This window comes from Sminthopsis crassicaudata, chromosome 1 (genome assembly GCF_048593235.1).
Source record: "Sminthopsis crassicaudata isolate SCR6 chromosome 1, ASM4859323v1, whole genome shotgun sequence".
NCBI classification, from domain to species: domain Eukaryota; kingdom Metazoa; phylum Chordata; class Mammalia; order Dasyuromorphia; family Dasyuridae; genus Sminthopsis; species Sminthopsis crassicaudata.
The window spans coordinates 438,361,454-438,375,838 of NC_133617.1; the positions used below are offsets into that span (position 1 = coordinate 438,361,454).

Here is a 14,385-nt window from a genome sequence, read left to right on the forward strand (position 1 = left end):
ACTTGTATCTGATTTTTTTTTCTTGGGTTTCTTAACGATACAGAAGTGGTTTCTTTCTTCTTCAGCGCATTTAACAAATGAGACAACTGAGGCAAGCAAGGTTAGGTGACTAGGGTCACACAGCTAGTAAGTACCTGAGACCAGATTTGTACTCAGGAAGATGACTATTCCTGACTTCAAACCCAGCACTCTACCAACTGTGCTATCTAGCTACCCAAATCTGTAATTTATATTTGGTTGAATCCTCCTTTGGGACAGTTGCATGGAGGCTTTCTTAGTCAAATCTCATTTCTTCTGGCAACTTTTATCAGATGGTATTGAGAAACTGGTCCTATTTCTAAGATAAAATTTTCACGATTATAGTTCAACATTTCAAGACACTCTGGTTCTGGTTCATGCACTACAAAGTCATTGCCTTTAGTTACTACTTTTTACTATGCCATTTATAACATATGTTGGAAATAGTTTCAGCTCCCTGCCCCTTACACTGCAGCTAGTAAAGTATGAAGATCTTTGGCAAACTCCACGCTTTCAAATATGATGATCCAGTATCTTCAAGCATTAATAGGCAAGTTTTCCAATTTTTAATTTATGGAACATGTCAAAAGCAGATACTCTGACACTCTAGCAGTTGTCTAGGAAGTGTATCTGACATCTGCCACTTCTTAACATTTCTACCACCAAAGGCTCAAATTTCTCCTTTCCTTTTAGGGTAGGGTATGTTCAAAGACTAAAAGCCACTTCCCCTAGAGAATCCATTAAGCATACAGTTGCTATTTCTATCTCAGAACTTGTTCAGAGACCTGGACCTATACTTTTCATGAAATAAGATGTTTGGGAATAGAAGAAACCTACTCTAAAACTTTTGCCATTTTTGATAGTTTTCTATGTATTCCCTTGATAGCTCAGGTTTTTTTCCCTTAACATAATCAAAGGTAGCTATTTTTACAATTATTTCCTAGCCAACTTCCTCTCTAAGTATCTTTTTAAGGAATTTATAAATTTCTTCTGCTTTAGAAAACTCACATACAGCAGAACTTGCATTTTCTTTCCCCCATGTGTTCTTACTCAGCATTTTACACAGGCCCAGAAATGACAAAATAGAAGACAATATAAGACCTCCTTAGTAGTGTTTTCATAACATTTCATGGGTATTCCCCAAATCAATTGTACTTTTTTGTGATGACAAAATTGGAAATCAAGAGGATGCTCATCAATTAAGGAATGGATGAACATGGCTTACGAGTGTTGATGGAGGATTATTATGATATAAGAAAAAAAACAAGAGGGGGGGTTTAGAAAATCTTGATTCAGAAAATCAGACCTATATGAATTGATGCAAAGAGAAATGAGCAAAACCAGAAGGTCACTGTGTACACTAAAAGCAATGTTGTAATGTTGATTAATTACAAAAGATTTGGCTACACTGATCAAGACAATGATTCAAGACAATTCCAAAGGATTCACGATAAAAAAAAATTAGTAGTCAACTCTAGAGAGAGAACTGATTAACTGAGTGCAAAATAAAGTATAATTTTCTCACTTTCATTATTTTTCTTTCTTTTTAAAAAAGTGGTTAATATTGAAATATACTTTACAGGATTTCACATGTCTAATTAATATTGTATTTCCTTCTCAGTGAGTAGCGGAAGAGGTGAGAAGGAGAAAGAATTTAGAACTCAAAAAAATTTTAAAAGGAATGTAATAAATAAATAATTTTAACAAGAAAAAACACTAATTTTTCTACCTCTCACTATAAAAGGCAGATTGGTGAAAGAACTCAGCATTAGCACTTGGATGCTAAAGAGACACTGGACAAAGAAAGACCAGTTAAGAAACTATGGCAACAATCCAGAAGTTATAAACATGAAATCATATGACTGATATGAATAAATAATAAAATTATTACAAACTCTTTTAAAATAAATGTTTTATTTACTTAGCTGTATGACTCTGGACAAGTCACTTAACCCCAATTACCTTACACACAAAAAAGAAAATAAATGTTTTATATTAAATACACTCACTATATTTCTGAAACTTACCCTGAGTACAGCGTCTCCTTTGATCCATGATACTGAAGGTTTGGGATTACCCATTGTAGTGCATGGCAAGACTGCCTTTAACCCCTCTATTATTTTTACATTGATAGGAGGGCGTGTTATTTTAGGCTCTAAAAGAAAAAAAAAGAACCATTGCTGAACATTTTATAAACATTAAACAGAATGAGTATTTAAAATACATTGAATTTTAGGTTAATTTACAGGTCCAGGTGAAATAATTTAAAAGGTCTAAATGTTTTTATCAGTGATCATATAATCACAAATACTTTCACAAGGCATTCTTGAAATAGTAAATTTCTAAAAGTAAAATTTTAATTTAACCTACAGAAGTTAGTGTTATTAGAGAAGTAAATTATTTTAAAATGTTATTAAGTATCCTTGGACTATGCATAACTGAAGAAAAAAAATTAATTTCAAATTGGTAAGTAGACACCAACTTTTTTTTACTTGTCAAAGCACTCATTGAAGAAATCAGCTTCCTTATATATTTTATTTTTGACTAAATGATTCATTAAAATATTGATGATAAATAAATTTAAATTGCTTATGTATAATAAGTATATAATTTTAACAATAAATATCACAATAAAATTTTTAGTCATTCCCTATGAGCTTCCCTTTTTGGGGGAGGTTTTTATTTAATTTTTTTGTTGTTATTTGCTCACTTATTCTTATAATTTTTTCTTTTTTCATAGCCAAATATTTCTTTTTTCTTTTTCATACTAATTGTACATAATAGTTTTTACAGAATTCATTTACATAAGTCATATTTCATATGACTATTTTCCAGTTATTGAGTATTTGGATTACTTTAGGGTTTTTAATTATGCATTGTAGTGTTGTAAAAATCTGTAAATTATATCTCTCTTTCTCCTCCCATCTCTGTTAAATCCTATGCCATTTTTAATATACATTTCAAGCAATGGAATTATTGGATCAAAGATTATTTTTGTAACCTTTACAGAGTAAAAAACTCTATATCGCTACCTTATTCAACAAAATTCTGAGAATTTGCAATCTCATCAGCAATGAAGGAGTGTTTTCCTATAAGCATGCAAGCATTAAATTTCATTGCTTTTTGATCTCTGCCCTAATGTATGAAAAATTGTTCATTTGGAAACACAAAATCTACATACAATTTGTTTCAGGATAAATTTACAGTGTAACATATATATTCACATAGAGCCACATAATAATACAGGGTATAGAGTGGAATTTTTCAAATTGCATTGAAGCTAATTTACTAAAAAAAAACTGATATGACTTTATGAGGAGATAAACTAGACTATGAGCTCTTCGAAAGTAAGAATGTTTTTCTCTTATCTATCCTAAATATTTAAACAGTTGTTGGCACTGAATAGCCACTTAATAAATACCAATTAACTAGCTAATAAGAAGTTTTGACAGCAGTTTGTACTTTGCAAAGTATTTTCACTTACATTATCATGGAGTTTTAGAAGTATATGGTATCTGTATTTCATATATACATAGGATCATAAACTTGGAGCTAGAACATATCTTAGAGGCAGCATAGTCTAGTATCAAAGAAAACTAAACTTGAAATCAGGGGATAGGTTTGAATTACATTATAGAAAGTTATTATACATTAAATAAAGGCAGTGAGATGGATGTGTAGACAGAGAACTCAGGCTAGAATCAGAAGGAACTGAGGTCAAATCCAACCCTCAAAATTTACTAACTTTGTTACTTTGATCCTGTTTGCCTCAGTTTCTTCACTTGTAAATGAGTTGGAGAAAGGAATGTCAAACCATTTCAGTATCTTTGCCAAGAAAAGTGCAAATGGAGTATTGAAGAGTCATATACAACTACTACCAACAAAATGTTATCAGCTGTGTGGTTATGGGGTAATTAAACTTATCTGTCAAGTATAGATAATATTTACAGCTATAACTTCCACTTTGTGACTTTTCCATCACAATTCTGATATTTCACAAATCAACATAAAAATTAAATGAAATTTTTGGGGAGTTTAGTGAAAGCTGCAGATAACACACAAAGACCAGCAAACAACTCTGAAAAAGATTAGAAACTCAGAAATGCATAAAATATATGTGTAGTATTATATAATATCAACATGCTTTATCTTTTAATACCATAAAAAAATTAAGATTTCTTCTCTGGATGAAAAGGATGACTAAAACATTTTATGTGAATTTTCTATATCATGGGGATACCATGCCCCTAATCTCCACTTTGTGGAAGGGATAATTGTAAATTAATTAAATCACAAGACTGACATCAATAAAGCACTTCAAAAGCCTTAAAAACATTATTGGATTAAGTGATTCAAGATAATTCCAATAGAATTGGGATGAATAGTGCCATCAACATGCAGAGAACTAAGAAGACTAAAGTGAATCCAAGTGTACTATTTTCACCTTTGTTTGGTTTTCTTTCTCAGGTTTTTTTTTTCCCTCTTCGATTTTTTTTCTTGTATAACATGACAAATATGGAAATATTTAGAAGAATTGCACATATTTAACATATATAGAGAATATCTTTCTTGGGGGGGAGTTAAGGGAGTGAGGGTGAAAAACTTAGAACACAAAGTCTTACAAAATAAATGTTAAAAACTATCTTTACATGTATTTGGAAAAATGAAATAATATTGAAAGTTTTAAAAAACACTATTGTAAATATGTTTTTCACAGAGGGGTTTTCCTCATATGGGAGTTTCCTATATCTAAGAAATCACAGATGAAGTCATTGTTACCATACCTATTATTCTTAAAGGTTATATGGTCCAATCCCTTCCTTTTAAAATTATTTTAATATGATGAACAATCTGAAGCTTGATAAAATAGACCAACTTGTTCAAATTACAATAAAAAATTAATGAGATACAGAGCTGGAGCCTTTGATTCCAAATCTACTGTCCATCACAACCTGAGACCCAGAGAGAAGTGATTTGCCTTAAGTCACACAATTATTAGCAGAACTAGGATGAGAAGCCAGATCTTCTGATGCTGAGGCTAGAGCACTCTTTAGGAGCTCATTTTCTCCTTTAGAATATTCCCCTGAGATTGGGCAAGTAGTATACGCAGGTTTATAGCTGCTCAAGTTAAAACTCAGCAAAGTTAAAGAATGTATTCATTAGGTATTAACAGCATCTCTATTCCAATTCAGCTCTTTTGCTATTATGTATAGTTTTTTCAAGTACAATATAATTAGAATAAAATTTCATGTAGGAATATGATTTTTAGTTCTTGGATTCAGTTCATGTTTTTGTTTGAATGGAAGCAAGGGGAAAAGCATTTATTAAATACCTATTGGGGAAACAAGATAGTACAATGGATAGAGCACTCAGCATGGATTCAGGAAAACCTAAGTTCAAATCTGGCTTCAGACACTTATTATTTGACTCTCAACAAGTAACTTAACCCTGTTTACCTCAGTTGCCTCATTTGTAAAATGAGCTATAGAAAGAAATGACAAACTACTCCACAAAGTAACTGGAAAGGGGATTAGAAATCACCTAGTAAAAACTCTACTTTAAAGTGTGAACCACACTTATTTCATCTACTTCTAGCTGTCACTGTAAGATATAATAGGTCAATTTTCTATTAAAAATACTCTGAAATCTAAATCACCGGGTAGACATAAGTTGACAGTGTTTTGCTTTGTTTTTTAATGGAATAGTTCTGGGAAAACTGGGACACTGATACACTGTTGATGGAGTTGTGAATATATCCAGCCATTCTGGAGAGCTCAAAAAGTTATTAAACAGTTGCATACTCTTTGCTCCAGCAGTGTTACTACTGGGCTTATATCCCAAAGAGATCTTTAAAAAGAGAAAAGGATCTGTATGTGCCAAAATGTTTGTGTCAACCCTCTTTGTAGTGTCTAGAAACTGAACTGAGTGGATGCCCATCAATTGGAGAATTCCTGAATAAATGGTGTTATATGAATGTTATGGAATATTTTTGTTCTATAAGAAATGACCAGCAGGATGATTTCAGAAAGGCCTGGAGAGACTTGCATGAACTGATGCTGAGTGAAATGAGAAGAAGCAGGATCATTATATAGACTTCAACAACAATACTATATGATAATCAATTCTGATGGACATGGCTTTCTTCAACAATGAGATGAACCAAACCAGTTCCATTTGTTCAATAATGAATAGAACCAGCGATACCCAGCGAAAGAACTGTGGGAATTGAGTGTGAACCACTACATAGCATTTCCAATTCCTCTGTTTTTGTCTGCTTGCATTTTTTTTCCTTCACAAATTGATTGTACATTATTTCAAAGTCCAATTCTTCTCATGCAGCAAAATAACTGTATAGATATGTATACATATATTGTATTTAATATATACTTTAACATATTTAACATGTATTGGTCTACATACCATCTGGGGGAGAGGGTGGGAGGAAGGAGGGGAAAAATTGGAACAAAAGGTTTTGCAATTGTCAATGCTGAAAAATTACCCATGCATATATTTGTAAATAAAAAATTATAATAAAAAAATAAAATTGAATAATTCACAATATGATAGATCTTTTTAAAAAAAGCAAAGAAGGTTATGACTATTTTGAACTAAAGGCCTTCCTATTAATCACTTCATGGTACTTACTCATTTTTACTTGCAAGGCCCCACAACTCTCAGCAGCAACTCCTACTCCATTATTAGCAGTACAGCAGTATATACCATCATCACTGTCTTCCACACTCAGAATAGTTAGAAGCTGTCCATTCTCTCTAATGCTATATCGAGTATCAAATAGTCTGAAAAACAGGCAGGTTGGATAAAGAAAACTGCATATTCTCTCAAATTCAATCAAATTCAACCAAGTTATGAAGTATCTAGTATAACAATAATAGAAATTAGTAATAATAATGATGGCAAACATTCATATAATACTTATTATGTGCCAGGCACTATGCCAAGTGATTTACAATTACTATCTTATTTGATCCTCACAAGAAGTTTGAGATGTAGATACTTTTATTATCCATATATATATATATATATATCTTTTCTAATAAATTTATTTATTTTAATACACATTATGAATCATGTTGAGAGAGAAAAATCAGAGCAAAGGGGAAAAACCATGGGAGAGATTAAAAAAAAAAGTGAACATAGCATGGGTTGATTTACATTCAGTTTCCTTAGTTATTTTTCTCAATACAGATGGCATTTTCTGTGCAATATCTACTGGGATTACTTTGAGTCACTGAACCACTGAGGAGAACCAAGACTTTTATAGCTGATCATCACACATTCTTGCTATTATTATATGCAATGTATTCCTGGTTTTGCTTGTTTTGCTCAGCATTAGTTCATGTAAATCTTTCCAGGCCTTTCTAAAATTAGCTTGTTCATCATTTTTATAGAATGATAATATTCCATTATTTCCATATACCACAAATTGTTCCGCCATTCCCCAGTTGAGGGGAATTTATCATTTTCTAGTTCTTTGCTACCACAAAAATTGCTGCTATAAACATTTTTGCACATGTAAGTCCTTTCCCCTTCTTTAAGATTTCCTTGGGGGGTAAAGCCAGATAGCAGAGAGGACACATGCTTCATTCTGAGCTCCCTTCTACCTCCACTTGCTGATTACCTAATTCAGCTTCAGAAATAATGCTTGACTGGTAAAATCCACAAATATTGAGATTACAATAAATTACCAGCTGAAGATAACTTGGAAGATCACCAGAAAAGGTCTATGTTGAGGCCAGTACAGACAGGGAGGCAGAACACAGAGGCTAGTCCACACTGAGCAGAACCAGGGTGGGGTGTGGTCTCCACAGGTGGAGAATTTGCAGGGAGGACTCTATCACAGGTTGGCTGCTCTACTTTGGTTGCAAAGCAGTAAATCAGCAGAGAAGTTACACAAAAGCCAACAATACAGTGTACTCCAAAATGCCAGAATTTAGCAGGACCTGGCCATACCCACCCAGCATCAAGAGTCCACAGTGAGGGGCTCTGCCCAGGGCAGTGACACTTCTGCTGCTTTTCCACTCCTCCCAGGGCAGCTGCTATTTTGCACAGTGGGGTTCTACCCAGGACAATAGCACTTCCACTGCAGGGCTCTTCCCAGGGCAGTAACACTTCTATAGCAGCATGGCTGGCCTTTCTTCACAGTCCATTCACAGGACAGCTACTCTCCATATATCCCTGTTCTATAGAGGAAGCTAAGAATCTCCTTGCCCTGAAGGCATACCGCAAGGGATTTTTTAAAAAAATGAGTAAAAAAGCCAAGCGAACTCTTAACTATAGATAGTTTCTATACAGAAAGAGAGATTTCCAACTCTGAGGAGACTAATAGCCGACAATCTCCAGACAAAACCTGGATCCCATCCCACAAAGCTCTCCTAGAAGAAATTAGAAAAGATCTTAAAAGAGAGCTAGAAGAAAAACTCGGAAAGGAAAGAGAAGCTCTGCAAGAGAGTATGGAAAAGGCGAATTAAAAGAAAGATTTGATAAAGTAGAAAAAGAAAACAACTTCCTGAAATGTGAAATGGAAAAGGTAAAGAACTCTCAGGAAAATAGAATTAGTGAATTGGAAAGGATAAAGAACTCCTAAGAAAGTCAGATTTGTGAATTGGAAAAAGAAAATTCTAAAATTAAAAGGAGAAATTAATAAAATTGAAAGTAAAAAAAAAACAACTACTGAATTAATAAATAAAACTAAGAATTGGTTTTATGAAGAAAAAAAAAAACAAAATAGATAAACCTTTGGTAAATTTGATTAGAAAAAAGAAAGAGGAAAATCAAATTGTTACTCTTAAAAATGGAAAGGGAAAACTTTCCACCAATGAAGAGGAAATTAGAGCAATAATTAGGAGTTATTTTGCCCAACTTTATTCCAATAAATTTGATAACCTAAGTGAAATGGATGACTACCTTCAAAAATATACTCTGACCAGATTAACAGAAGAGGAAGTAAATTGCTTGAATAGTCCCATTTCAGAAAAAGAAATAGAATAAGCTATTAATCAACTCCCTAAGAAAAAATCTCCAGGGCCAAATGGATTTACATGTGATTTTATCAAACATTTAAAGAACAATTAACTCCAATATTATATAAACTATTTGAAAAAATAGGGAATAAAGGATTTTTACCAAATTCCTTCAATGACACAGAAATGGTACTGATACCTAAACCAGGTAGGTTGAAAACAGTGAAAGAAAATGATAGACCAATCACCATAATGAATATTAATGCAAAAATCTTAAATAAAATATTAGCAAAAAGACTACAGAAAATCATTTCCAGGATAATACAGCATGATCAAGTAGGATTTATACTAGGAATGCAGGCCTGGTTCAATGTTAAGAAAACTATTAGCATAATTGACTATATCAATAACCAAATTAACAAAAGCCATATGATCATCTCCATAGATGCAGAAAAAGCATTTGATAAAATTCAACACCTATTCCTGATAAAAAACACTTGAGAGTATAGGAATAAATGGAATTTTCCTTAAAATAGTCAGGAACATATATTTAAAACTGTCAGCAAGCATCACATGTAATGGGGATAAACTGGAACCTTTCCCAGTAAGATCAGGAGTGAAACAAGGTTGCCCACTATTACCATTATTATTCAATATTGTATTAGAAATGCTAGTCTTAACAATAAGAGTTGAGAAAGAGATTAAAGGAATTAGAGTAGGTAATGAGGAAACCAAATTATCACTCTTTGTTGATGATATGATGGTATACTTAGAGAACCTCAAAGATTCTGCTAAAAAGTTATTAGAAATAATTCACTTTAGCAAAGTTGCAGGATACAAAATAAATCCACGTAAATTTTCAGCATTTTTATACATCACCAATAAAATCCAACAGCAAGAGATACAAAGAGAAATTCTATTCAAAATAACTGTCAGTAACATAAAATACTTGGGAATCTATCTACCAAAAGAAAATCAAGAATTATATGAGCAAAATTACAAAACACTTTCCACACAAATAAAGTCAGATTTAAATAATTGGAAAATATTAAGTGCTCTTGGATAGGTTGAGGGAATATAATAAAGATGATAATACTACCTAACCTAATCTTATTTAGTGCTATGCTAATCAGACTCCCAAAAAAACTATTTTAATGACCTAGAAAAAATAAAACAAAATCCATATGGAAGAACAAATGGTCTAGACTTTCAAGGGAACTAATGAAAAAAAAATCAAATGAAGGTGGCCTAGATGTACCAAATCTAAAACTATATTACAAGGCAGCAGTCACCAAAACCATTTAGTATTGGCTAAGAAATGGACTAGTTGATCAGTGGAATAGGTTAGCTTCACAGGACAAAATAATCAATAACTTTAATAATCTAGTGTTTGAGAAACCCAAAGACCACGTATTTTTGGATAAGAATTCACTATTTGACAAAAACTGCTGGGAAAATTGGAAATCAGTATGGTAGAAATTAGGCATTGACCCACATTTAACACCGTATACCAAGATAAGGTCAAAATTGGTTCATGATCTAGGCATAACAAATGAGATTATAAATAAATTAGAAACATAGGATAGTTTATCTCTCAGACCTGTGGAGGAGGAAAGAATTTGTGACCAAAGAACTAGAGATCATTACTGATCACAAAATAGAAAATTCTTATTATATCAAATTAAAAAGCCTTTGTACAAACAAAACTAATGCAGACAAGATTAGAAGGGAAGCAATGAACTAGGAAAATATTTTTACAGTCAAAGGTCCTGATAAAGGCCTCATTTCCAAAATATATAGAGAATTGACTTTGATTTATAAGAAATCAATCCATTCTCCAATTGATAAATGGTCAAAGGATATGAACAAACAATTTTCAAATGAACAAATTGAAACTATTTCTAGCCATATGAAAAAATGTTCTAAATCACTATTGATTAGAGAAATGCAAATTAAGACAACTCTAAGATATCACTACACACCTATCAGATTGGCTAGGATAACAGGAAAAGATAATGCTGAATGTTGGGGGGGGGGAATGTGGGAAAACTGGGACACTGATGCGTTGTTGGTGGAATTGTAAATGAATCCAACCATTCTGGAGAGCAATTTGGAACTAAGCTCAAAAAGTTATCAAACTGTATATACCCTTTGATCCAGCAGTGTTACTACTGGGCTTATATCCCAAACAGATCTTAAATAAGGAAAAGGGACCTGTATGTACAAAAATGTTTATGTCAGCCCTTTTTGTAGTGGCTAGAAATTGGAAATTGGATGGATGCCCATTAATTGGAGAATGGCTGAATAAGTTGAGGTATATGAATGTTATGGAATATTATTGTTCTGTAATAAATGACCAGAGGATGATTTCAGAAAGGCTTGGAGAGACTTACATGAACTGATGCTGAGTGAAATGAGCAGGACCAGGAGGTTATCATATACTTCAACAACAATACTATATGATGATCAATTCTGATGGACAGGGCTCTCTCTCCATCAATGAGATGAACCAAATCAATTCCATTTGTTCAATAATGAAGAGAACCAGCTACACCCAGCAAAAGAACTATGGGAAATGAGTATGGACCACAACATAGCATTTCTACTCCCTCTGTTTTTGTCTGCTTGCATTCTTGATTTCCTTCTCAGGTTATTTTTACTTTATGTCTAATCCGATTTTTCTTGTGCAGCAAAATAACTGTATGGATATGTAAACATATATTGTATTTAACATATACTTTAACATATTTAACATGTATGGGTCTACCTGCCTTCTAGACAAGGAGGTGGAGGGAAGGAGGGGAAAAGTTGGAACAGAAAGAAGGTTTTGCAAGGGTCAATGCTGAAAAATTACTTACACATATATCTTGCGAATAAAAAGCTATATAAAAAAAAGATCTCCTTGGGATACAGACCCAATAATGGCACTGCTGAGTCAAGGGGTTATGCACAGTTTTAGAGCCTAAAATACATAATATAATGAGGATATAAATTCTTAATGGTGAGAGCTGCTTAAACAGAATAAGCTGCCTTAATAGATAGTTACTTAATAATCACTGGAAAGAAAAGAAGCTGGATTACCATATTCTATCAGGTATGTTAAATGGGATTGAAGGAACTGAATTCAAATGATCTCTGAAATTCTTGCAGCTCTGAAATTCTAAAGACTCTAAATAGAATTTGGAATTTAGAATGAACCAAGCATAGAAGCATCCCAAAAGACTTATGATACAAGTTCACTAAAATCATAATGGATTCACCAAGACAAAGTCAGGAAGTATATGAACACAATTATAAAACACTTTCCAGACGAATAAAGTCAAATCTAAATAATTGGAAGAATATCAAGTGTTCATGAGTAAGTAAAGCTAATATAGTAAAAATTGCAATTCTAGCTAACTTAATATACTTATTCAGTACTATACTAATTAAACTGCTAAGAAATTACATAGTGAGAAAAAAATTAATAACAAAATTCATATGGAAGAACAAAAGGACAAGAATTTCTAGGGAATTAACAAAAGAATGCAAATGTTGGTGTACCAGACCTAAAAGTATTATAAAGCAGTGGTCATTAAAACCATTTGGTACTAGCTAAGAAATAGAGTAGTCAATCAGTAGAATAGGTTAGGCTCAAAAGATACAATAGTCAATGACTATTGTAATCTAGTATTTGATAAACCCAAAGACTCCAGGTTCTGGGATAAGAAATTACTATTTGACAAAAATTGATGGGAAAATTGGAAATTAGTATGGCAGAAACTAGAAATTGACCAACAGCTAATACCCTATACCAAGATAAGGTTAAAATGGGTTCACGATGTAGAAATAAAAAGTGATAGTATAAGCAAATTAGAAGAACAAAGAATAGTCTACCTCTCAGATCTGTGGAGAAGCTGTAGCATTTGTGGCCAAAAGAAAAATCTAGAGTATATTATGGAATGCAAAATGGAGAATTTTGATTATATTAAGTTATAAGGTTTTTAATACAAACAAAATCAATGCAGACAAGATTAGAAGCAAAGGAGAAAACTGAGGGAAATTTTATATTTAAGGGTTCTGATAAAGGTCTCATTTCTAAAATATAGTTTAATTTCCTCATTTCCTACTCTAATTCCTTGAATCTCTTTCTCGGCTCTTATTGCCGAGGCTAGCGTTTCTAGTACTATATTGAATAGTAATGGTGATAGTGGGCAACCTTGTTTCACTCCTGATCTTACTGGGAAAGGTTGCAGTTTATTTCTATTGCATATTATGCTTACTGAAGGTCTTAAATATATGCTCCTGATTATTCTAAGGAATAGTCCATTTATTCCTATACTCTCAAGAGTTTTTAGTAGGAATGGATGTTGGATTTTGTCAAATGTTTTTTCTGCATCTATTGAGATGATCATATGGTTCTTATTAATTTGATTATTAATATGGTCAATTATATTAATAGTTTTCCTAATATTAAACCAGCCCTGCATTCCTGGAATAAATCCTACTTGATCATAGTGTATTATCTTGGAGATGATTTTCTGAAGTCTTTTTGCTAATATCTTATTTAAGATTTTAGCATCAATATTCATTAAGGAGATTGGTCTATAATTTTCTTTCTCAGTTTTCGATCTACCTGGTTTAGGTATCAGTACCATGTCTGTGTCATAAAAGGAGTTTGGTAGGACTCCTTCATCCCCTATTTTTTCAAATAATTTATATAACATTGGGGCTAATTGTTCTTTAAATGTTTGGTAGAATTCACATGTGAATCCATCTGGCCCTGGGTATTTTTTCCTGGGGAGTTGATTAATAGCTTGTTCTATTTCTTTTTCTGAAATGGGACTATTTAAGCAATTTATCTCCTCCTCTGTTAATCTAGGGAGCCTATATTTTTGGAGGAAGTCATCCATTTCACTTAAGTTATCAAATTTATTGGCATAAAGTTGGGCAAAGTAACTCATTATTTCTCTAATTTCCTCTTTATTGGTGGAAAGACCCCCCTTTTCATTTGTAAGACTATCAATTTGATTTTCCTCTTTCTTTTTTTTTTGATCAAATTTACCAAAGGTTTATCTATTTTATTGGCTTTTTCATAAAACCAACTCTTGGTTTTATTTATTAATTCAATAGTTTTTTTACTTTCAATTTTATTGATTTCTCCTTTTAATTTTTGTATTTCAAGTTTAATTTTTGGTTGGGGGTCATTTCTAAAATATAGAGAATTGATTGAAATTTATAAGAATACAAGCCATTCTCCAACTGATAAATGGTCAAAGGATATGAACAGACAATTTTCAGATGAAAAAATTAAAACCATTTCTCTTCATATGAAAAAATGTTCTAAATCACTATTGATTAGAGAAATGCAAATTAAAACAACTCTGATATACCACAACATACCTCT

At 32.4% G+C, this 14,385-nt stretch overlaps 1 protein-coding gene across 1 annotated transcript in view; it reads right to left on the reverse strand.

Moving 5' to 3' along the window:
• MUSK (muscle associated receptor tyrosine kinase) overlaps positions 1-14,385 on the reverse strand; it is a 211,357-nt gene that overhangs the window by 128,104 nt on the left and 68,868 nt on the right. Inside the window, exons 3-4 of the mRNA XM_074287325.1 lie at positions 6,664-6,815; positions 2,046-2,173 (exon numbers count right to left, since the gene is read on the reverse strand). Coding sequence (XP_074143426.1) covers positions 2,046-2,173; positions 6,664-6,815 — 280 coding nt within the window. The remainder of the gene's footprint in view (positions 1-2,045; positions 2,174-6,663; positions 6,816-14,385) is intronic.